Genomic DNA, 25592 nt, shown 5'->3' with positions numbered 1-25592 from the left:
ATGATCCGGGGAAGGAGCGGCGGGTGCTCGCGTCCCTTTGATCGCTGGCAGCGACGCCCGGACCGCCCCGCCCCGCCGCCAGTGACAAAAGAGCTCGACCTTGTGGCTTAGCGGCCCGTGGTTTACAAGTTCCCGAAACTTCAACCGAATTATGATTCAGTAAAAACCTGAAAGTGAGAAATCCAGTCACCCGTGATTCATTTGACTACGGGAGGAGAAAGGGAATGTAAAAGGAGCTTTGCGACTGTAACGGTTTTGAATCGCTGACCGCCGAACGACCTGTGTGTTCACGTGCGTTGATCTGTGCGTCTCCCCGCGCGCTGTGGAGTGCGAGCGAGGTTGGGGTGCCTGCGAGTCGACACTACACAGGAGGAGCCGCGGACCGGACGCGTGGAGGAGCGCAACCACTCTCCAGACGCTCAACGGACCACGGTGGATTGAGCAGCATATCTCTAAATGCCACAATTTTCGGCACACTTGTACGGCACGGCAGAGAGTAGAACATGCAATAGCCACACAACTGCCAATGGAAGCAAAATGCCTAACAACTGCGTATCTACATGAAACTACATATATTTAAGCTGTGTCTGAAACTGCAGAAAGAGAGAGTTGGATAACTCAAGGTGCAGCTGATGACCGTGCGTGTGCCGCTCACTACCTTCAGGAGGCAAAGTGATAACTCTTGCGCTGAACTGGGGGCTACAAGGACACGTGACTTTCAACATTGAAAAGCTGCCAGAATCGTTTGACGAGGTGCGCCTCTGCCCAGTTCCCATGAGGCCCGAGCTGCACGTGTCAAATAACGATCGTCGAGCGATAAACCAAAGGCAGAAGAGCCCCTTCAAAGAAGCAGACGCTGGCTTGGTCAACTGTCTTCTAAGGCAAGTGGAATTTAAATTGGCTGAAAATGAAATCCCCAGTAAGTGAAGAGGGAAATAATAACAACGATGTCAATAAACGAAAGGAACAAATTAAAGTGCAATATGAAATAGGTTTGCTCGGAACGGATGGTTTATGACCTCGTACGCGCCGAGTGAATCACAGTCCGGTTTCACGACATGCAGCGATGGGCCCTGACGTGCGTATGAGGCTCCGTGTAATGGATGTTGCTGCTGCTGCTGTAGCTGGATAGTTCATTGTGAAACTCATGGAGAAGGCCCACGGCCCACCTGAATACAGCAATTCACTGCATTGACAAGGGACAAAACGAACAATAAACCAAAACCAAACCGATTAAATCAAGCGGAAAGTGCAAGCAAACAAAGGAACTTAACAAAAGAAAAGTGGAAAATCACGACAATAATAATCAAAATAATCATAATAACGAAACCTATTTGAAGGAAATGCACGCGCATGCCGAGAAAGTTGCAACGCCGCGTGAAAACGGTCTCAGCAGCGGCACAGCAGCCGGCTGGCCGGCCGGGAGCAGCCCACGGCCACTCTCGCCCCGAGCAAACAAATTGGACACCGCGCTACAAGCCGCCACCGCCGGCTCATGAATTTTCAAAGCGGGACACAAAACGGAAACGAGTGACATCGTCGCGCCAGTCGCTCGCAGCGAACGCAGGAGCAGCGGCGGTGGGGCCGGATCGGCGTGACCACGCCGGGGCGGGGGAGCAGCGCCGGGGCGAGGAGCAGGTACCGACGGGAGCGCGCGGCCGGGGTGGCGGAGACGCCGAGTCTCGGCGCTGGGGAGCCAGTAGTTGCCAACGCCTCGGGGCTCGCAAATATGTGCCGAGTAAGCGCCGGGTCAGCAGCTCGGAAAGCCCCACGTGAGTAGGCGTGCAAGCGCAGCTCCGCCGGGACGCACTCGGGGACGTGCCGTCACGTTCGGCGGCGACGTTGGGGGGCCACGAGTCCACCGACGCTGCGCGCAGCAGGAAGCGATTTCCCGTGCGAGCGTGCACAGTAATGCGGCGGCAGGAACAATCAACAGACACGCACACAGAAAACTAAATGACATTAAAAAAAGGCTTACTGTTGCGAAATGAGTGGTGCAATCAGCCAGTGGTAGAAATTCGACAGTCTGGGCTCATAATCCCACAGGGCAACCACAGTAGAAAAGAAAATCCACACGTCTCAAGAGACGGAGTTCACCTCTGTTGGCAACACTAAATCAGAAGCAGGAAGTGTGTATTCCTATGGCAGGGGCCAATAGGAATACAAAGACACACGCACATATTATTTGTGCGGCGCCTCTCCATTGAATGCACTTAAAAGCACTTAAAATGTACGACACACACAGACGTGCTGTTATTCGCAGGTTATAGATCCTGCCATGGGTGGGATCTGAAAAATGTGTTAATTTTGCTTTCCCATTAAGCCCACCGAGAGACGTGTTTAATGTGTTAAGCTATGCTGCCACTGCATCGAAATGTGCCAACTTAAAACTAATTTGGGAGGCGCAGTAATTAAGAACGCCTTGGAATGCAGCTTTTATATTTGTTTTACAAAAGATGTGGAAATTGCTTAGCGGCAGTTTAACGAATACTTGGCATCCGTCCTGGTGTCTCATGCATGTCGACGGTTAATACGGTCACAGAGAGAGGGTGGAGTGTGGTGAGCTTGCAGCAGAGGAGGCTGGCGACAACGAGAAATTGCAGATAGGAGAAGAGATAAAGATAGGTGGAAAGATAGCGGCACAGGGAGACGGACGAGTGCGTCCGATAGTCGGCGATCGCGGCAGGCGAAGAAGGGAACCCGGCGTGGCACGGGTGGGAAGGACGGAACGCGGAGTTATTCGTTCCGCAGCCGGACGACAACGCTTCACGCGTGTTACGTCGGTGAAAATGCAGAGGTGCGCGGCCGCCTGGCGCGACTTCGAGTGACGGACCAAATGGAAACGCTGCGGCCCGCACCGGCAGGCGGCATGAAGCTCAGCGAAACCCCGTCGGTGGCGAACTGCACCGAGAACGCGAATCCGACGTGCCGCCCAGACGACCCCGGCCAGGCGACGGCCGACTCGGACCACCCGCCGGACGCTTCGTGCAAAAAGGTGCCGACCGACGGGAGCTTCAAGCTCGAGGACTGGCTGTCGGAAGCGGGCCTGTCCGCCGCCAGCCACGAGAACAACAACAACGTGGAGATCCTGTCCACCGCCATGCACGTGCTGCAGAGGGCCGACGTGATGCTGCAAGGCCTCGCTCAGGCCGACGGGCGGGCGGGCGATGCGGAGCGACGGCCCGCCGGTAGCGGGCGGCCCGATGGGGCGCGCGAGCGGCCCCCGAGCGAGCCGCCGTGGGCCCCGTACGGGCGGGACGCGGACGGGCTGCCGTCGGCGCGCTCGCCCCGCGCGCCGCCGTGCAACCCCCTCGCCGCGCGGCTGTCGAGGCTCGGCGGGTACGACGGGAACGCCCAGCCGTGGAGGGGCGGCGTAGGGCAGCCGCCCCGGTCTCCGGTGGTGGCGGCGGAGTCCGAAAAGTGGCGCTCTGCGGAACGCCCGGACCGTGGGCCGCTGGCGGCCGTGACGTGCGGCCGGCCCGCGAGGCCGGCGCTTCTCAAGCTCGACGGGAGGGAGGACGTGGAAAAGCGACGGCGCCGGAGGCAGCTCAAGGCCTTCCAGGTGCGCTTCAAAGACCTCTGCGATGACGCCGACGAGGGCGGCGGCGGCGGATCGGCGGCCGTCAAGGACGGAGAAGGCCGCGTGGCGGCGCAGGCCGACGCCAGGCCCGAGGTGGACGCCGAACCGAGGAGAACGCTCGTCAGCAAAGTGCCCACGTCACGGCGCTTCTTCCGGCCACTCCACTCGCGCTTGGGAGAGAGGACGCTGCACAGCTCGGCGACGCAAACGGCGGCGGCGCCACCCGGGGACGGTGCGGGGAGCGCACAAAATGTGTCGGCACCAAACGCGTGCTGCCCGGGGAGTGCCCGTGGCGCTCGGTGTGGCCAGTGGCTCGACGACGGTCCGCGACGGGCACCGGCGGACGCGGAGTATCGGCCTTCGTCATCGAGCGCTAACGGGGAGCCACGTGCGGTGGCCAACGTGCTCAACGCCGCTGGAGCTGCGCACGTACAAAATCACCGGCCGGTAGAGACGGCGTGCGGTGCGCGGTGGCTGCCGGCCACAACTTCTGCGACGGAACCGACTCAAAAGCTTTGCGGCGATGCACAAATGAACGGTGATTGGCAAACGTCGCCGATCGCGAGGAGAACATCTCCTTGCCGCGACGGCGGCGTAAAGCCCAAGGACCGTTTGAACTCTGCGCAGACGAATGCGAGCGGCTCTCCGAGCACGAGCATCAGGGCGTCGGACACCAGAGCAAGCGACGTGACCGGCGTGCAACCTCCGGGGGTCGAGCGTGGAGGCCAAGAAACCTCAGCCGCGGCGGTCTCTCCACCAGCGTGCTCCGATGTTGAGGTCGGGCGAGCAGACGAGGCCGTGGGACAGGCTGCTGGCTCTTCCTGCGCACGGGAGGAACCAGAGCCCCGTCGCGACACGCTCAACGGTGCGGCTCCGGATGGATCCGCGACCGAGGAGAGGGGGCGCGCGGCGCGGCCGGGCGAGAGCCAGGCCTCGGCCGACAGGGAGGAACGAGGCGGCGCCAGTGACGCCGAGGCGCCGCCGAGAAACGACGCGCGGCGGGGAGAGGAAGCGAGCGGCGACGCCGGCGCCAAGGGAGACGCGGGCGGCCCGGAGAACGAGCCAAAGGACGAGTCGAGGACGGCGCCGGTGACCGGCGAAGGGACGAGCGGCGTTGGCGGCGGTGGCGGAGGTGGCGGTGGGGGTGGGGGCGGCAGTGGCGGCGGCGGAGAGTCGCAGGCCTCGCAGAACGAGGTGAACGCGCTGCGGGAGCGCCTGGCCGCCATGGAGGAGGTGCTGCGTGCGAGCCAGGACACCATCAAGCTGCTGCTCGAGGTCATACGGCAGCTGGAGCGGGCAGACGCCACGCGAAGGGGGTAAGGCGGCACGCACGGGGGGGAGGGGGGGCACGGGGCTCGCGCGTGCACACGGGACATGGGCGCGCGTAAACGGACGCACATGACAGAGATGAAGAATTTAAAAAGTTTGAATATACACGTGAGCCTCATTGAAAAAGCTCTGTAAAGGAAACAATGGTTTGTCGCACACATTCTCCCACCTCCCCATTGTATCAGCTGGCCAGGAAAATATGTATTGCTTGAAAAATGTACTTGGAGATGGTTACAAAAACCGAAAGTAAAATCGGATATTAACACTGAATAATTTCTTTAGGTCCATGCATAAAGCCCTCTGATCTTGCAACACTGTGAGCAAGGAAGAGGTGGCTCCGTACAGGAAGCGGTTTGCTAAATTATATATGTTACCTCCAGATGTAAAGAGAATCAGTCAGGGAAATCAAGCCACAAAATAATAATGAATCAACTTAGTCAACTCACCAAGGAGTCGAATGCGTTGTTTAGTGGAACGGTTGAAGGTGAGGGACGTATTTTGTTCCTGTTAAAGTCTTCCATAGTTTATCGTTTGCTTGTGTTTTTTTCTTTGGTTCAAAGGACCCTATTTCCCCGATCTGGCAACGTCGATCTGAATTTGCACAAGCATGCAGGGCCCAAAGGGAACTTTGCGCCACAGTATAAAAATGCACACGTGGCTCTGTCGGCGAGGAGGCAGCGTAGGGCACATCTCGCTTCACGGACCGTGAACGGCACACTCCTACGGAAGGAGCCAGATCACCTACAGGGTTATTGATAATGTTGACGCCCCACCGCATAGCGCAGCCTCGCTGAGTGGTGATTATGTTACCGAACTAAAGAGGTTTTTAGATGCACTCGCGCTGTCTATTTATGTGCGCATATACAATGTTTGCAGTAATTGTGTAAACGTTGCCACTGCGTCACAAACACGGGTCTCGGTAGGTTGCAGAGACTGGATCGTGGCTCTGTTTTCAGGGCTGGAGTGCGGACTGCTGTACATGTGACGAACATGTGGGCGCGTTTCCCTTATTTTCACGAGAGGCAGATGTTGCCACTTAAGAGCAGCGGAAGCATGAGAGAGAGGAGCGCTCGATCTCTCACTCTGCGAGTTTTTGTCATTCGACCGCTCGCTCACACCACTCACTCACTCTCTGTAGTGCAGTCAGTGCTGCTCACCACTCAAGCAGACGAGTCATGTTCCTGCCACTCCTAAGTGGCCGGCAGTATGAGATTATCGTACACAAGTGTGAGAGTGTGCATATGAATGTGCACGTGTGTACGTGTGGGTGTGTGTGGGGATCGGTAGTGGAGCAGTTATAGCCCGCTGCACTTCCAACCCGGCGACCCGAGTTCCGACGATTGTCTGAACCGGTCCTGAGCCTCACGTAGGTCGACTCAGCCTCAAATGAGTACTTGGTGCGGTGTGTAGACATCACTCTGGGAGCCAAAGGCAGCCGGGCGTAGTGCTGGCCACTCACTCGGTCATGTGCGGTACCAGCATTCATAGACGCTCGCAAACAGCACTTGCACCAACAAGTCTGCTAAGGCTATCCCGGGGATCTTTGTCTTTGCATGCATTGTACGTGGGTGAAGAAGTGGTGCAGCAGAGGCACGGACACGGTGCTCCGATCTCAATGATCCGAGTTTGTTTTCGTGCCACGGAACAGCATCGTCAATGGCACACGATAGTTGAACTTGTCTTGGGCCTTGCCCGGTTCAACCTGGCCTCACACGGGCGCTTCGTGCAGACTGTGAACATCCACATTGTTGAAACAATCGTGGCCGGCCTTGTGAGCTAATAACTGCACCGCCACCCACCTGGTGTTACGACATTAACAGGTCGTTAATAAACAACGCGGCATTACCCCAACAGCTACCTGACATTTGCTTTTGATGCATGTGGCTGTCAGACTTAGTGCAAACCAACAGCACTCGCCACTAAAGTCAGTGACATGAGTATGAAGGTCTTGGCATGGAGCTATGCATTCGCCCGTAGGTGCATGTGCAAGCGCACGTGTCCGCGTATATACGTGCCTGTTCAAGCATATCTCTATGCACCAGGCAATGTTTAAACTCTTGATAAACTTGAAATGCGTAAAACGTCAGAGCCTGCGATGTAGCGCGTAACAGTGGAAGGAAACTGCCACCCAATCGATCGCCGCAACGCGACGCTCGCAATTATTGTCAGCAAAGTGCAATTTTCTCACAAACGGCAACGTGTCGCAAACGTGGCACGCGCACACACGCACAGAGACGCACCCACGCACACATATACAGCCACAGACACACACACAGCCACGGACACACACACAGCCGTGAAAATACGCCCAACCTCTAAGCTCTGAAACGCCCTCATTGAAGCTCAATATGATACAATCTAAGCAATGTGGATTTAACAAAAATAACACCGTCCCTTAATTCCATTCTCCGCTTCCCGTATCTTTTTTAAGCAGCCAATCAAATAAAACATTTGAAGGAGTTTTTGATGAGACAAAGCACGGTAATCTTGTAAGCTAATCATCTGCAAGTGCTGCACATGCAAATTCTAACCAGCAGTACTAAGCAGACTGATACGTTGCTATGAGAGGTCTGTTTCCCTATTGTCGGAAGAGGAAAAAGAGGATTAAATACAATCTGAGTCAATGGAATTTAGGAGAATTTGAGGAATCTTCGGTTTGCGGAGTAAAAAAAAAAGACACTCTCCCCACTCAGAAAGACCCCTGGGAAATGGTCATCGCCCCCGCCCCCTGCAGCCCTGACCATACCCCTGGTCACCCTTTGCCCAATAGCGGTGGTTCATCCTCCGTCTCTGATGCCACCGCGTCTGGGACCCCCTTACCCTCGCAGCTTGCGCTGATGACTTTGTCCCGCTTCCGATGCCCAACCTCAAGCCTTCATCTTCTCCTCCACCACATGACTGCCTTCCTAAAAACCTTCGACGCCACCAATACTGCACCGCAGCCGTCACCTCCTCTGTCACAAATCCCCACCTCAGTTTCCTTCTCATCCCTTCTCCCGCCCGTGTCGCCCGCACGTCCCTCCTTTGGCCATTTCCACGCCAAGCGCCACATTTTAGACGCACGGCGTCCTGGTGCCATCCCTGAGACGCTTTATACATCCAAAACGGAATTTTTATTTTGCATTCCTACAGCGAACACCGAGGCTCTGCGTGGGAGGACCACCGTTGAATCTCAAAAGAGAGGTACGCATTTTACTGCCCATTGAGGGGGGGAGGTGGGGATGGATGAGCTCACAGCCGCCACCGGATGGCGAGCCGAAGGCTAGGAGCACAGCGCCCCCACGGCCGGTGGCGTGTGGAGCGACCGCGTGGCGCGAGCATTAACATCCCAGTCACGGCCCCCTCCCGCTGTCGAGGCCAATAAGTAATCTGACTGCGCGCAAAAAAAAAGCACACAAAATCTTTACATGACACGCACACGCAAAAAAATATCACAACATTAATTTCCTTCTGACGTGAAACGAGCCATTTAATTTATATATATATACACACACACACTCTCACAGGACATGATAAAGCATTTCAATTTGAGCATAGGGCGATTTTTCATTTATTCCTTTCGTCATTCATTAAATAAATGGATGCCGCACGCCTGAAATTTTGCCACGGCAAGGTTGGGGTTGGAAGGTCTCCCCAGACCCAACTGAGATGTAATAATGCCGGACTACGTGGGTTCACGTAGGCAGCTTAGTGTCCCAGTGGCGAGCTGTGCCAGTGGCTCGCCACTGAGGAAGGTTTGCACCACGTCAAAGGTTACATTCTATGATTGATCAATTACACTGCAGCTAATGCAAAGTGGGCATTCGAGTACCTAGGAGATAACTGGCAAGAATAGGCTCTCGTGTTCCCGTGTTGTAGCTTACAGTGTGGAATTTTAAAGATATCCACAATGGCATCGCAAAAAAATTCATGAGAGTTGTTGTTTATTTACCCAGGTAAGCTCACGCAGAATTCAGCAATTCATTTTTTCATAACATTGAATGCAAGATTTCATGCAAGGGAAATGACGAAACATGTGTGTGTGGTGCATTGGTAATGTAGTGGCGAGTACACTGCGCTACAAACCCCAGTGACCCGAGTTCGATTACCGCTCATGGACAATAACAGTGGCAGATATTTAAACCAGTCCTGGACCTCCCCTAGATCGACTCAGGCTTAATCATGTACCTGGTTTGGTGTGTAAACATCAGCACTGGGGAATCAAAGGCGGCCGAACGTCGAGCTGACCACACCCCCACCCCTCCATGCGCCATGCAGGCCTTCATAGGTGCTCGCTAACGTCACTTGACCCCACAGCATGTGCAGGCTGCGTGGAGGGATCTTTGGCTTGAGTGTGTAGATGCATGTGTGCATACAGCCATCACAAAGGCAGGCTTGATAAAACTTAATGTGGGGAAGCTCTCTGCATTATTAATCAGTGGTCGCAGCTTGAGTTGATATTATCCATCTTCACAAAGGACTGCCGCAGCTGCTGGCATTAAGGCCTACGATAACAACTCTACACGAGCAACGATGCCTGACACAATGATATCACGAGTTCGAGCATTCAAAACGCCCCAATGAGTTCTCAAGACTCTTAATCGGGAGGGTCCAGCATGGGGTGTTTCACTGCTTCTGGGCCAGGTGGAATCTCCGACGGTGAGAGCACTTGACTCAACTACCAGAGGTTTTGTGAGTTAAAATCAGTGGTCGACTCAGGTCACCATTCATTTGGAACACATGGCACGAGTGCCCTCTTCGCCCTAAGAATGTCGAATTATCCACCGCTGGTACGGAGCTCATTTGATCAGCGAAACACTTTGGCTTTGACTCTTTTTACACGAATGAATGTTTCAGCAGGTCCGAGGAAACAGCAGCACCTTCAAAAAAATCACACACGTGAGCAAATAACACTCAGAACCGACAGCACAGCAACCTACATCCCATAAAGCCTCATTACTCCACACATTACACCCAATCTCCGCGTGATCCACCAACCCCAGCCGTACATCACCAGAGTAATGCAAGAACCACCACACTACGTTCAGTAGAAACTTTTAAACTGAAGGGATGCATGACCAGATATTAGCGACGTTCAAACATACAGGAGGATATGTTGTGCATACTCAAAATACAAGCAGTTACATGCTGTGAGCGAACAGCCCACGTACAACCTTAGACTTGTGGGAACAAAGTGTCAGGGGAAGGCTAACCAATATTCATTGGAAATAAACGCTTAATAAATGACTTCACTTTAAATGTTTAATTTTTTCAATACACGTTAACCTTTAAACATCAATTGAATGCCCTGAAATACAGGGCTACTCTTTTTTTTGTCTGACCTGATTTGCATTCTGCCGAGGTTACGGCTCCCAACATGTTTCGGCGAGGACAATCGAGAAATTGGAAAATCTAAAACAACCTGCGAGCACGAAGCACTCCGCCCGCTGGGAGACGGAGACAATCACAACGTCTCAATGATTGCCGTCTCGGAAATAAAATGCCACTCTACTAAATGCGTGGGTGTCGCGGCAAGCTTTGAGAGAGTCCCCCCCCTGCCGCCCCCCCCCCCCATGCCGACGAGAAAGGGCTGGGAGGCTAAGAGGACTCATAATGGCCATATCAGAGTCCAGAGTCAACTCCAGGGTTTTATCTGCCTGCAATTAAACAGGGTTGAAAAGTGAGTTCGTGGTCTGAGCACAGTAACGAATGACCGGGGATTGCACCTAGACCCGTTTATTTGGGGTAAATGACTCTTGCCTTAGGAATATGGAATTTTCACAACCGGCTAAAGGCCATAAAAGGAGATGAGCAATGCCCCGCGGCGCTCACTTTGACGTAATCAGGATTACTCTCACTCGACGAGTGACGGTAATAGTTTTCCAAAGCGATCAACTTCATGTTGGACCAGCAACCCTGAGCCAGCCTTAGACATGTCCACGTTCCTATAGTGGAGGCAAGTCTCTGCTTCTGCCATGTATTGGAGGAGTCAATACAGCGATGCGTTCAATCTGCCGATGATTCAGTAGATGGGGCCTGTTTGTGGATTGAATGTATTGGCGTGGCATTTCAAGCGCAATTCCCCTGTATGAATGGGTCTCCTATAGGTAAGCGGCTTGTCCTCCCACAAGCCAAACGTACGTTGTTATTGGAATTTCACGAAAAAAAACCCAATGCAGGATCCTCCTAAAACGTATTGATATTAAGCGAGGCTCTTCTGGATAATTAAAGGGCAGTGTTATTACCTCACAGGGAACCATGTAGACAAAGATCCACCGTGTCGCCTTAACAGACTGTTGGCCGTCACGGTACGTGACGCAGGGGTGGGTGGCCAGCACACAACTGGAAAGAATGGTCTCCAGCAGTTCCACGAGACATCCCACAACGGGCATTCGTGTAAACGGGCCGCGGGAACCCGTGCGTGTAACTCGGTGTTCCTTAATTACACGGTGCTTCGATTCTGTGATAGAGCCATCAGGAAATAATTGATGAACAATGCCAAAACACATGATGAGTTGAGAAGACGCCTCCCCCCCCCCCCACCACATCTCTGAGCTCACCAACTCTCTCCATCCCACACATCATCTGCTCAAGTCTCCGTCTCTGTCCTCCCTCACATTTTAATGCCGGCCACCATTTATTTACGAGCGTCTGCCTCACGTGCTATGCGATCAATTCATTAGGGTTTTATTTGTTGGGCGCTTTTTTAATATTCATTTGTCAGGGTGAAAAACACACACACATAGTGAGAAGTGGCATCTCGTTTGCATTTAGTGCTTGCCAATTATAATAATAATGAGGGGACTAACATATAAAGGATGTGTGTATGCATGCACCCACACGCGTACGCGACGGTGCATGCATGATGAAGTGTTACAGTAATTAGCCCAATGCACTACGAACCCAGAGATCCCAGAGTTCCCAGAGTTCCCAGAGTTCCCAGAGACCATGGTTCAATCCGTGGCCACGATATGTAACATCTGTGGTAAATGTATATAAACTTGGCGCCATCCTTCTCTGGGTCAGCTTAGTGTACATTTAAGGACAGGGAGTGCTGGACAATATCGATATTTGAGAAGCAAGTCATCAGTAACACCGCCTGCCCTATGGAGCAGATTAAAAGTACTTTTGTATTTTCCTCGTGCGTGTCTAAGTGTGTGTACGAAGATCTGTTAAGGCTATACGGGGGATCTTCGTCTTTGTACGTCTGTGGAGAAGTTCCTGTATCTGGGCATTGTGCTAATGACCAACTCTGGTTTGGAAGCGGAGGTCTCACTCCGAATCAGCCAAGCGGCATTATCTTTTCATCCGCTGCGTAATGCTGTGTGGAAGCTACCTGGCCTGTTGCTCCATACGAAGCCCCGGGTCTTCTGGGCCACAGTTATGCTCTCCCTTCTCCATGCTTGTGAAATGTGAAGCCCTTCAATGGAACATCTGTGCCAGTTAGAAACATTCAGGCTTGCTTGCATATGATCCATCCTGGTTTTACCCAGACTGCATCATGTGAGGAGCTCACACATCCTTGAAACATCTGGATGCAGTCCCATCAACAAGCTCATTTGGCAGGCGAGGCTGCATTGGCCGTGTCATGTAGCCCACATGCCCAGCCACCGCATCGCCAAGCAGCTTCTGTTTAGCCGGATAAAGGAGACTAAACAAGTGCAGCATGGGCTGGAGAAGAGTGATGCGGTACAGAAAGATGTGGAGCTGACCGGACTTGCCGATGACCAGTAAGAGAGGTGTCAAGATCGGACTCTATTGAGGAAACTCGTGAAGGACGCTACTGGGCAGTTTGAGGCAGTCACCCTTCAACTATAACGGTGGGCAAAGGAGGGACGCTCACAACAACTTGGTGGCGAATGGTGGTTGTTGTTGTTGTATGTCTGCGACGCAAGTTTGAGTCCCGCTCTTTGCCAACATCAGTGACGAATATATGACTCGGTCCTGGGCCTCCCCCCAAGTAAAGCCTTAAATGAGTACCTGGTGCAGTGTGTAAATATCAACACTGGGGAGAGAAAGGTGGCCAGGAGAGGTGCTGGTCACCCAGCTGATCGTGTGCCGTGTTAGCCTTCATAGGTGCATGTTAACGGCACTTGCTCCAAAACTCTGTTAAGGCTATCCGGGAGGGCCTTTACTCCTTGTACGTCTGCGTGCCTGTATTGCACTCGGTATGAAAGGCTCTGCATTTGAGCTTTTCTACGAGCTTTTCCCATGACATGGGCAAGAGTAATATTTTAACGGAATTCGTGTTTCAATACAATTTTTAGGTTATGCATTTTAAAATATGGCTCCGCAAAATTGTAAAGGCTTTGAAGTGTACGGCGTGGAAGTTGTTAAGTTGTAATGCAAGTTAGGGGCACCCCCCCCCTCCCCTCTATTGCAGTGCGAGCTGACCGTCATCCTCCATAGACACTGCATGCTGCTCATTCATTCCAGTGTATGCAACTGCTACAACATTTCATCGTCATGAGATGGTTATTTTTGGGTTGACTCAGCCCGTAAACTTTCCAGGGTCACTAAAATGAAGTGCTATTTTGCGGGCAGTAAACCATGAGTTCGTACAGAGACCGGCTCCACCTTAGGAACGGGGAATTTCCACCACCAGCCGGCCGGCCGGCCGACGTCAATGACCATCACGCCACGTGCTCGTTTGATCACGGTGACCGTTTTTTGACGAGAGCTCAACTAACTCAACTAACTCCGAAGCAAACGTCCGCAGATTGAGAAAGTAAAATGAGCTCAAAACGGCCGTGTTCGCTTCTCAAAACTTCACAACCACGTCCCTTTGCCGACCAATTTCATCGGTTCTCCTCCGCCCAGCAACGGCGTGTCGTCACAGAGCCGTCCAGTCCCACGGGTCGGGACTCACCGAGCCCCCTCGAAAAGGTCACGCCGATGTACGGAGCACGCCAAGACCTCTTTTTCATTATCTCCGCTGCCATTGAAGCTCCCTCAATTCCAAATCGCGTTCCCAGCGCCACCGCACCCCACCCGCAGGAGAAAGCTGGAGGGGGGCCGGCTCGCGGATCGGCAGCGAAGTGCTCCCCGATAGTTGAGAAGGCACCGGTCGGCCGGCGTGCACGCAAAGTGGCTGAGGGCGTGGGGGTAGTGGTGGCGGTGGTGGCGGTGGTGGTAGTGGTGGCGGTGGTGGTGGCGGTGGCGGTGGTGGTAGTGGTGGCGGTGGTGGTGGCGGTGGTGGCAGCGCCGCCGTTGAAATTAAATCTCGAGAAACTATTCCGTTTGGAACCGACCTGGCGCGGGGCTGCTCGCGCGAAACTGTCGTTAGGGAAAATGTGCACGAGCGTTTGTTTGTTGTTGCTTCCACCGAGAGATTGTTTACAAAGTGAAGAAAACGTGTCACCGTTGAACTCATTTATGACGCCAACATATGCTCACCCGTCATTACTCCCTTCCAGCAACTTACGTCATGAAACGTATCACGGTTCACTTTGAGTGAGCTTGCGTGTGAAACAACTGCTATTCAATTTTGTTGCGACTGCCTTCTAAACAATAGATTTCGTTTTGATTGATAATAAATCGTGAGAAAATAGCAAGTCAATTTAATTGCGAGATAAATTCCGAAATTATTGCAACTTGCTTACATTAAAGTTCAACCCTGAAACGAGTGATAGTCACTGATTTGAGAAAGAATTTTGAAAAGGTTGAGAACAATCACTTTCTCATAATATCACCATGCTACCTGTCCACTCACCACTCGGTTAACGCTGTTGAATGCACAGCCCATAACACAGTTTGAAAATAAAACGCCGAACATTTAAACTAAAGAAAATACATGAACATTGAGTGGATAGAACCGTGAGCTTTTAACACATTTTGGAAAATTTTCACCTTTACTGTGCGCTCCTCAAATTTGACAAGAGTAGTATTTTTTAAAACATATAAAAGCCGCAGGAACGAACGAACGAACGAATCAAACGATACGTAGAGGGGATGCGCAGGCCAAGTCGGAGATTTCCAGCCGGGGCGATTACAGAAGACTCCCAATGCGGAATAATTAAAATGTCCGCAGCATTTCTTTACGAGGGGAAGAAAGAAAAAAACCCCGAAAACATTAAAAGAGAAAAAAGACTCCGCGCGTAACAACAACGAGGCACCGATGGGGAATAAACAAGAGAAAGGTCAAAGACGTACTGCGATGCATTATTAAACTGATGCAGCAGTGGTGTCGAACGTGAGCCGGGGCAGCGTTCACTTTATTATCGCGCTATAACAAGCTCGCTGGCATGTCGTCCTCGTCCTCTTCGTGCGTGCTGTCGAGTGTAACTGCAACAATGCCACACGCCGCTAACCAATTTAATAAGGGCTATTTATAACCCAAGCGAAAGCATCTTGCCTTATCGTGCATTTGTAACGCCATTCAACGTAATTAGGCCCAACAGGTTGCGTGCGCTTACTGGTCTGTGTATTTGCGCGAGGGTGCGTGCGTGTGTTTACGCGTGCGTGCGTCTGCGCAACAAGTGGGGACCCTACATCGCAGGCGGAGGAAGAAACGGTGCGCGTGGAACGACGGACGATTCGTCAATGACATCCAAGCCTCACGCTCATGGCGTAGGCAGTGAATTAGGTGCGAAAAGCAATTAATGATTACTCTTCGCAAACGCCATGCACGTATAGAGGCTCATTTAGGCCAACGGAGTGAACGGGACGCGACGAACAAGACGTACAATATGGGGAACACAATACAAATGAGAGAGTCAAAAACTAAACAAGAACCGAATCCTTGAATCCTATAGACCACTGGACTGTAGAGAACAAAACGCAAAAGAGTTTAACGGCCGAGATACGAACTCGTATCCCTTTCGCTGCGAGTCGTGTTCTGCAAACAGCACGACCCAAAACAACAGCACCTCCCCCCCACCACCACCACTCCAGTGCTCGCTTCTGCCAAAAGGCACCTTTTGGCAGAGTGTTAGATATCACTTAACGGAATCGGACATCGTTAACGAACGTACGGAGAATCAGACGACCGGTGCCCCCTGTCACGATCTACCGCGCCCGGGATGGTGTGCCACGTCCACCACATTTAGAAACATGCATTTAGAGTATTTGGCTGCTATAAATTGATAAGCCACTTCGTTGAGCTATCATTTGCGAAAGCCAAGTTGCTTCTCAAAAAGAGCTACATAGCCCAGTGGGCCTTACCTGGTAAAATAAAAAAATTCAAGTTTAAGAGAGGCTGGCAGAGTCAAGCCGAGTGGCGAGGCCTTTGGCAGAATTCCGACGGCCGTCGTTGGCTCCCCCCCCCCGCCTCCTATAGCTGACACTATCCCAGCCTGCACCATCCCAGCCTGCAGGTTATCCCGAGGAAATCCTTTAAACTCGCCCACAAATCGGCATGAAACCTGGAAGCTCCCACTGTTGCATTAATATGCAGGGAGGGGACTAACCAATGACACAGAACCACAACGCTTCATCAATGTGTCCGGCACGTGTCAGTTTTACTATAGAATTCCTAAAGTGTCTGCAAATAGGGCCCTGGATGTTCAATGCCCATTCTTGAGGCACCATGGTAAGACCTGGGTCAGCAAAGTCAAAGTCTCTCCATGTTCAACTGAGCATTGGGTGCGCAACTCCACTGGCAGCGGTCAGGCAAGTCGGGGAAAGAAAAATAAGTCCACATTCCAATGCCATAGGCCAGTCTCTGCATGGAATAGCCACTGATTACTTTTCAATAAAGTGACAATTATTGTATTGACTCCCAGAAAAGTGTCGAGCCCAATCAACTGTTCGGGTGGGATTTGAACCCGCGATCTTAGGATCACGAGTGGAGCCCTGGGCCAAATGAATGCGCAGGATCGGGCACGGCTCTGGTTAGGGCCCAAGGATAATAGGATAATAACACGATCAACGAATCGCTGTTTTATGCTTCCACACTGAATCACGTAGCAGGACTTGAGCATAACGGGGGCTGCGGGGAGGGGTAGGCTGCCCACGAACCCCACAGCCACACACAGCATTGTAGATGAACATGAAAGAGTAATGATAGCACACGGCAAACCGAGGGCGTGAACCTCAATGCGTGCAGTGGTTGTGGTTAATGGGTGCTAATTGATACGTAATTTAAAACAGAGCACAGATGCCAAAGCAATATTCACGTTCTGGCAGCAAGCGGTAATTTGCAAGCAGCGCGGGGTCTGGAGGTTCAATTTGGAAAGCCCCTTTGTGAGCGTGATTGAGACGCTACGGAGTGCATTTGGGTGGGAGGTGAGTGAGTGGAGGGTGGAGAATTGCCTATCGGCTGCGTTAATTAAGGCCCTCACAACACGCGCTTGCAAATCCGCCTGCGTTTGCAGCAGGTAACGTGCGTCTGTGGCGCACAACAGGAAAGCATTTGCAGAAATATGTAAACTTCGTAGCTACGGTGGGCTGGACCAAAGTCTTTTAAGGACAGCAAAGAGCATTAAACTAAATTGAAAAACAAATGTAAACCCAGTCAACTTAAATGTCAATCGGCTTAAATGCCTGCATTTTCAGTCGTCACAGCATCAGATTTTCTGAATCATGTGAGTGCAACCAGCCAATGACAACTGCCTAACCTAAGCACAACAAAAGCACAGTGGAATTGCCCCCACTGATTCACGGCTGCCAGATCTTTATCGGTGAGAAAATACATCATTAGGTGGTACGTGAAGTGAAGCGAGCGGTGGCGATGGCAGTCTCGTTTGAACGCTGCCTAAAATGAACGCGGGCGTGGTGGTTGAGTGAAGAAATAAGTTGTGCGTCTCACACCCGCCAGTGTGGCCCAGCCTGCGTCTCTTCCAGGGACTGAACTGTCCCCCAAGGGGGAAAGGTGTGGTTCATTTCTAGACTGTTCCATAAATAATTACTGGAGTGGTTTTGAGCAAAGAGGCTCTCGGAGAGCGGCATGGGCCTGAGAGGCAAGTGAGTTCTTAAGCCCCCCACGTGGGCATCCCATCAAGGCAATCCGCCTACACCACTCTCGGCAGAGACGAGTGCTGTGCCCTGCACGAGAAAACCATTTCGCACCGCAACACGTGGGATGTGTGTCCCTTCCCAGTGGCGAGGGCCTAACGCGCCACCTCGAACACAGTGCTGCGACCGCATTGCCAGTGCAAGGGACCCGTGATCTCCTATTACTCAAATGTTTAGAGCACGTAATCGCATTAGTATTAACGATCGCAAAAAAAGGTTAATTGCGTTTTTTTAATAGTTAGGTCTTTTTGTTTTAAGAAATTAAAAAATTTATTAAAATAAAAAAAATATGATGGCCGATGCGTGGGTTAATATGGACAGCAGCAGCCGATGAATATAGATCGGGTTGCAAGGCCCACCGTATTGACAGCACGGTGTTGTTATTTCCTTGGTGAAATCAAACAATTACGTGTTAATTTGAACAGATCAATCATCAAAGTGATCGAGCAGTCACATTTCTCAAACCCATCAACCTTGGCGGTGGTAGTCCGAGTCGACCCTCGCGGCTCACATTTACGCTTCACACTTTGCCAATCGAGACACGAATGCGCTCGCCGCGAAAAGGCACGTGATGTTAACCTCGCCGAGCCAACCCAGTCACCTGGGATACGGCGTAAACACACCGACGTCGAGCACGCCAAACGCGTCTCTCGCAGGACGCGCACGGGGAAGGAGGTTGCGCTGCCGTTGAGCGTCTGTAACCCAATGCTACCAAAACAAATCGTGTAAAAACATCAACCGTGGGCAAGCGCGGAGAGCCTCGACTCCTCCGTTCCAAGCCGGCGGCGGCAATCGGCGGCGTTCGCCTCGTTAACATTCACGGCACTGGGCGTAGCCATCGAGGGGGCGACTGGCGGCGGGCCGCGCGCACGCGTTGCGTTTATTCACGGCGAAACCTTTTGCGCCCCGTGGCTGGCGCGAGGAATGTTAAAGAGAGCTGGAGGATCGGGTCTGCTGGGACCAGGCGGGTCTGACAATGGAGTTGGATGAGACTGGGCACGAGAAGCCACAAGAACGCGTGAGCTCGGACAGTTTGGAGACTTATTGTTCCGGGAAATACCCACTTCGTCTTAAGTCCTACGTAAGGAATTTCCCGTGCACATGGCACACAGACATCACCATGCAGCGGCCCACATCAACATAACTTTGCAGATCACTGCAATATTGAACGCAAGTGCCATTCCACATTGCTCCCCATCCATACGGCATCCACCCAGCGTGAGTTGGACCAGCTCAAGCATAGCGCATTCCTTTAATAGCGCCGGCCAACCACTCTGAGCGATAATAGCTAGCCAACCGGAGCATGTCTTACTGTCAAAGTGTCATTACTGGGTTCCACATTATTAAGCTTACTATACCACGGAAATTGAGATTTTGGTAGCATGCATACATTTTTTCATAATGTATGTATTTATTACACATAGGAGTTGATTTATATCATCACCTTCTGATGCACGTAGAACATTAGGGTGCACATTGCCGGTTGCCGGAAGCATGTTTCTCTGCTGCACAGCAGCACAAGCAGGGCGACTCACGATGCATGGCAACAGAGTGGGCTACAAATATAACAAGAGCACAGCCCATTGCAACATAGGGTGAGTGATTAAAAGCGATGGTTGTGGCGTAGGCGATATGTTCAGAGATGATAGTAATATGATAGCCTGCCCACGAAACAGCCAATCATAACACTTCGTCAGGTTGCAAATGAAGCCAACCCCGATTCAAAAGGATGGGGTTTCTTGAAAAATCAGCTACTATGATGAAAAACTTGTCTTAGGCAAGTAAAAAATAAACATCTGCAGCACATCGTATGAGGCTACTGACAATAATCAACCTTACACAATGCCCTCCAGTGCCTCCTGACCAAACCACTAATCGTTTACGAGATAATCCTCCCGTTTTCAAGATCACTCCCCTCCCCCCTCTGCCCGTCTCTCTGACCTCACCCTTCTCTATTTGCCTCTCTGCGCCGCCCTCCGCCCCAACAAGCAAGTCTCTCTGTTGACCCCTCCAGTCGGACACCGCTCAATTGGAGGTCACTCCTTTTCCTCTGCTGTCCAACTTGGTCTGGGGCTTCCTTCCTCGCTGGTCACCTGCACCAATGGGGTCCCTAACCCTGTTCAACTCCAGACTAAAGGCCTTCCAAGTTCAAATAAACGGTGGCGGGTCAACTCAATCCAACGTCCCTCTGCTGATGAAAAATTGGCACGTCAATAGCGAGTGGGTGTCCCGTAGGGATTGTGTCCCCAATCGCAGGCATTCCAAAAATGCATCTCCCATGCTCGCAGGCCGACAGCGGTGATCATCGACACCTTAAAACCAATCCTCGTCCAAGCGGGGTGACACCGTTGCCATGAGCTCTTAGCAGGTGGGGAACTTCCTTCCAGATACAAATGCAGATTCTGTAAAATCCCAACACTGGGAAGAAGCCCTTTGACGATGCTTGCCAAGGGGACAACATCCATAGGGCTCCTCACACAGTCTCATCAATAAACTTCTTCTGCCTTTAGCCCCACAGGTGCAAGCTTCTTTTGGGATAGCTAATAGCTGGTCAGAACAGTTTTTCGCTGCCTCCCTCCCAAACACGCTCCCTTCTGAAAGCTGATTCAAGCAAACCAAAATGCAAACAACAGTGGGGGCCTCTTGTTCTCTCTCTCTCCCTCAATTTTTGTGAAGTCGCAAGTGACAGCTTTGGGGTTCCTCTTTCTCACATCTGTGGTCTCTTCCACACCGAGGACAAAGAAGCATTTCTTTTTTTTGCGAGACATCTGCCCTCAGAGTTTTGAACCTAGAACCTCGGCATTGACACACAGTGCCCCCGAACAGCCAACAGGCCTTGAAGCCAAGAAAACTCTGCTTTGCAATTTCATGTTTGATTTTATTTTTCAATAGAAAATTATCTTAACATCTCAAAGCTGATATGTGTGGGACCTTGTAGCAGAAGGCAATGTTATTATTCATTCTTTTGCAGCGCTTATGAATACTTCATAAGGATGTGATGTATACGTAGGCTTTTGAAAGGCACCAAGGGCAGCGATATTCAAGCAATGCCAGTCAAGCGATGTAATTGGCCAAGCACTGTAACCTGACCTGGGCCAGGGCACGCCTGGTCCCTTGGTATAGGTGGAGCAGAATAATTGGCCACAAATAACGGGAATCAGTTACGACGGCAGAGACCCAGGCCTGGTTGGGGGCACACCTCGAATTCACCACCCTGCAGGTGGGATTGGTGGATCACACAGAGACACCCACATGGGGGACTACGGGTTGTGCTTGAGAAGGCAGTGCAGGAAGTCAGTGCAACTTTGAGTGCTGTTCCCTTATGCATGTGGGCTTTTTTAAGAAACTGTGCTGTTTTCCCACAATGTAATGCAACACTGCTCAATACGAAATAAGCCAAATATCCCAAAGCAACAGCCTCCTCAAAAACATCCTGAGACTCAATTGAGGCTTTCCTGGGCAGGCAACAACCGGTGGAAAAGGCCTTACTACTGGTGGTGCAGCTGGCATCCAATGCAGGTTTGGTAAACCTTTTTTAAATTCACGGTTGGATCATGTTTATGAATCTATGCATTTGCCTACTTTCACTTAGGAGTGCAAATAGGTGGCAGCCCATTGATTAGCAAATGTTGTATTTTGCAAGGGTAATGGAAGCGCCAAGTTATAACAGCGCAAGCCAGCGTGACAGGAGTGGCGCTTAGAGGTCAGTCACCGAGCAGAAGGCTGGAAGCCAGATGGCGTGCAACTGTAAGGGCAGACCATGGCGGTTGGGTGTCGACTGTGGCATAAGGGGGAAGACCTAAAGCCAGATGGCAGGCGACTTTAAGGGCAAGGCCTCTATGGTTAAGTATCAACTGCATAACAGTTATGGGACCTGCAATAAGGAAGCGATTGTAAGATGTGATGGCATGAACAACGTTGGCAATGTCACGGAGGGCACTGCCTGTGATGCCCTTTTGAACTTGAAGCAAGACAGCCCGCTGCTTTTAATTACAAAACAGCATTACACTGGCCTCCTGATTTCTGCAGCAAAGTCAATAATTTTGTAAGCAGGTGTCAATAAATGTGTCGGTTGACACGAAATGCATGACAACGATCATTTTGGGATCACTGCCGCTTTGAAATTAAACGCACAGCTCACAAACAGCGGATGAACCAACGTGGGGTCAGAGGCCAAATGTGAACGCTTGGCGAATCGCGGTTAAACGAATTTGGAAAATCCCTTTGGGTGCAAAAGTAGATGCACGGCATCGCTTCCCGCTCACAAAATCTACCGGCGAGTAAGCGCCTCCAAGGCAATGGACGAGCGTGTGCATGATCCTGTCCGCACGCGGAACTATCATACCTGCAACCTACCCCACCGTAGACATTGGTTACAATTAGTTGTAAAACATAAAAAAAGATTGCAATAAGATGCTTGTGACAAGATCAATTAATATTACAATTTACTACGATAATGAGCCAAGAATGTCTGTGTGTCCCGCGCGTGACGTCATTCCACGTCGACCAGCCCCCCTCATTAATAATCATGAACAGGTGACGTTCTCCAAATGGACATCCCCTCCATTAATATTAACTAGCGGCTGACGTCACTCCACATGCGGGGCCCGAGGTGCCTCCTCCCCCCTCCTGGAAGTCAACTGACAACCCTCACTACAAAGGCAGAACCCTCACGTCACGTGATCTCCATAACACTACTGAGACATAGAAGTAAAAAGGACGTCATGATGAACAAGGGATTATAAACTTTAAATGAAATAGGTCTGTGTCACCGCGGCCTTACAAATTGCACACGAATTGATGCAATGAATATCACGTCGTGGTCTGCTTTTCGCTTGCAAGTTTCAGATTTACTGCAATACACCAGTCCTTGGACGGGCAAAAGGCGAGTTAAGAAATAAATGTGACTGACAATCCATGACGAAAATCAAGACAAACCTAAAACAATTACTAGGTTACAAATGCATTCATAAGTGCTGGCCTGAGTTATAACAATGCAACCGCTTTCACCATGAAATGCACAATGAGGCTTCCAGCCACGAACTCAGATATGAATGCAAGACAAACCATTACCAATCCAGACATAAACACAAGTAATTGCTCCCGTATTGCCATTGATGAGGATATGTTGTTTAGGGAACAGCGGAACGACATAACTCGAAGTGGCTCCAACGTGCCCGTCGCTAGGCCGGAGCCAACGGTACACAGTCCATATTGCTGTGGCAGATGAACATTTAATGGACGTGTCAGCAAACACCGTTCACGCCATTTTGGGCCGTGACCATGCGTGCGTGCGTGGGTGCGTGGGTGCGTGCGTGGGTGCGTGGGTGGGTGGGTGGATGCGTGCGTGGGTGCGTGGGTGGGTGGGTGGGTGCGTGCGTGAGTGCGTGCGTGAGTGCGTGGGTGCGTGGGTGGGTGCGTGGGTGGGTGTGTGCGTGGGTGTGTGCGTGCGTGGGTGGGTGCGTGCGTGGGTGGGTGCGTGGGTGGGTGGGTGCGTGGGTGGGTGCGTGGGTGGGTGCGTGGGTGCGTGGGTGGGTGCGTGTGTGCGTGGGTGGGTGCGTGGGTGGGTGCGTGCGTGAGTGCGTGCGTGAGTGCGTGGGTGCGTGGGTGGGTGCGTGGGTGGGTGTGTGCGTGGGTGTGTGCGTGCGTGGGTGGGTGCGTGCGTGGGTGGGTGCGTGGGTGGGTGGGTGCGTGCGTGGGTGGGTGCGTGGGTGCGTGGGTGCGTGGGTGGGTGCGTGTGTGCGTGGGTGGGTGCGTGGGTGGGTGCGTGCGTCTTCATTGCTCGTTGTTGGTTAAGTCATCCTCCGCAAAAAAAAATCACGGATCGCGAGTGGGATTGTAACACGACGGTGAGATGTTAACCAGGAAGAATATGATCGCCGTTTCAATTTAATCACAGTCACAACAGTAATGAGGCAATTTGGATTTCAACGAACTCTCACCTCACTTACATTCACAATTACTATATAACCACAACGGCATTTGCAATTGTACAAAAACCTAAGTAACAATAACAGTTACAGCACCTAATAGAATGCGTCCACTTCGATGGGGTTCAAATGTCGAATCGCTGGCCTTGAGGCAGTCGTGGTCTCCATCCGAGAAGCTATTTTAAAATATATTCGTGTCGTACGAATACACGCACATTCAATCGGCCAGAAGAGCACAGGCCGTGCACATTACGCATGGCTGACGTCTGTGTCATACCCATCGCACAGGAGCACCGTGAAGAGATGAGGGGAGAGAAGGCTGGATGGCTCATGGGGATCGTATAAACGTTTCAGCATAGAGATGCCACTGCTGAGGGTCTCGGTTGTGATCCGGGTTATGGCCTCCTGCCCTCAAATGGGTTCATAAGCGTGGCAAGACTGTGGTTTCAGGCACCGCTTACTGTGCAAAACAAACACGGCACATTACACTTGCTTTGTCACTTAAATGGGACATTGTCCAGCTCTGCGCATTCAAATAGAAAAACTAGTTTCGTGAAAAACTTTGGCAAGAACCTTTTTGTCAACCTTGGTTCCATTGCACAGAGTTACCCTTTGTCCCATGACCCTGTGATGACCACCATCAAAGCAACCGGTCGGGTTACCAGAGCCGGTGGTCCGAAATTCCACCCTCTCATCACGCAAGCCAGCATGCAGACAGGAGCGGTACGGCTACCTTCCTCAAAAGCAGCACTCATTCCGTTGACATCAGAGGAACATTCGTTCCCTCCGAGTCGACCCAAGGCTGGGGGATTCGACCTGCCGCCGGGCGAGTCGCGAGCTACATTCACGACGCCGCCTGGTCGGCGTCAATCGAGGAGAGATGGGCCGTTAGGCGCTTCGGCGCCCCCAGATGCGCGTGGGATCGCGAGACAAATGGCAAAAGTGCGGCGCCCCAGACGCGGCAAAAGTTATCGGAGTCTCATTCCCGCTAATGAGAGTGTGTGTGCGCGCGCCATAAATAACAGCGCTCACTGGGGCAGTCTTCAGCACCGCAATTAGCGGCGCTAATTGGCCTGTTGGTAGCACTTTTGCTTTCTGAAATTGGTGCTGCCAATGATTACCGTCGATTGGATCGCGAAGCAAAGGAGCGGAAGATTAGGATGGGATGTGTGCGACTGTGAGACTCTCTCGGTGGCAGTGTTATCGCGGTTATTAGCGGGCTGTCGAGCAGCACTCGCCGCTCCCGTGTCCCTCCGTCTGCCACACTCCCTCCCACACAACGCAACTAACCCAATTATGCACCCAGTCTTAGGTAAACAGCGCTGTTTGCGAGCACATATTCAGGCCAGAAGAGCACACCACGAGGGGGGGGGGGGTGGTGAAGTCAGCGCCAAGCGTATCTGGCTGCCTCTATCTCTGGACGGCGCTTGATGTTTTTATTTAACACCGAGTCAAAAAAAGGTGAGGCTCAGGACACAGGTTTAAATACAACGTGCCACTGACCTGCATGGCTAGGCTACACGTGCAGGTTTCTAGAATCGTACTGCATGAACTACAGCGTGGGCACACAAAACGCGCGTGCAAATACAAAGACCCCAGTGAAGCCTGAACAGACTATCAGGGCAAGTGCTGTTAAGCGAGCACCTCGGGGGTGGGTGGGCAGCACCATGCTCGGCCGCCTTTGTCTCCCCCGTGGCGATGTTTACTCACTGCACCAAGTACTCATTTGAGGCCGAGTCGACCTAGGGGAGGCCCAGGACCAGTTCAGATAATCGTCACTGGTGTTGGCCGTGAGCGGGATTCGAAACCGGGTCGCCGGG

General features: G+C 51.9%; 2 protein-coding genes across 7 annotated transcripts in view; one reads left to right on the top strand and one right to left on the bottom strand.

The window, feature by feature from the left end:
• LOC144935209 (dedicator of cytokinesis protein 1-like) overlaps nt 1-25592 on the bottom strand; it is a 313091-nt gene that overhangs the window by 112141 nt on the left and 175358 nt on the right. The window lies entirely within an intron of this gene.
• LOC144935210 (uncharacterized) overlaps nt 1-25592 on the top strand; it is a 46796-nt gene that overhangs the window by 1228 nt on the left and 19976 nt on the right. For all 3 annotated transcript variants that reach the window (XM_078861722.1, XM_078861721.1, XM_078861723.1), the window contains exon 2: nt 329-4896. In XM_078861722.1, coding sequence (XP_078717848.1) covers nt 2837-4896 — 2060 coding nt within the window. In that variant the 5' untranslated portion in view covers nt 329-2836. The remainder of the gene's footprint in view (nt 1-328; nt 4897-25592) is intronic.

The sequence above is a fragment of the Lampetra fluviatilis genome, chromosome 12 (genome assembly GCF_964198595.1).
Source record: "Lampetra fluviatilis chromosome 12, kcLamFluv1.1, whole genome shotgun sequence".
NCBI classification, from domain to species: Eukaryota; Metazoa; Chordata; class Hyperoartia; order Petromyzontiformes; family Petromyzontidae; genus Lampetra; species Lampetra fluviatilis.
The sequence above is the reverse complement of the archived record's forward strand: the minus strand, read 5'-3'. Positions and strand labels throughout refer to the sequence as shown.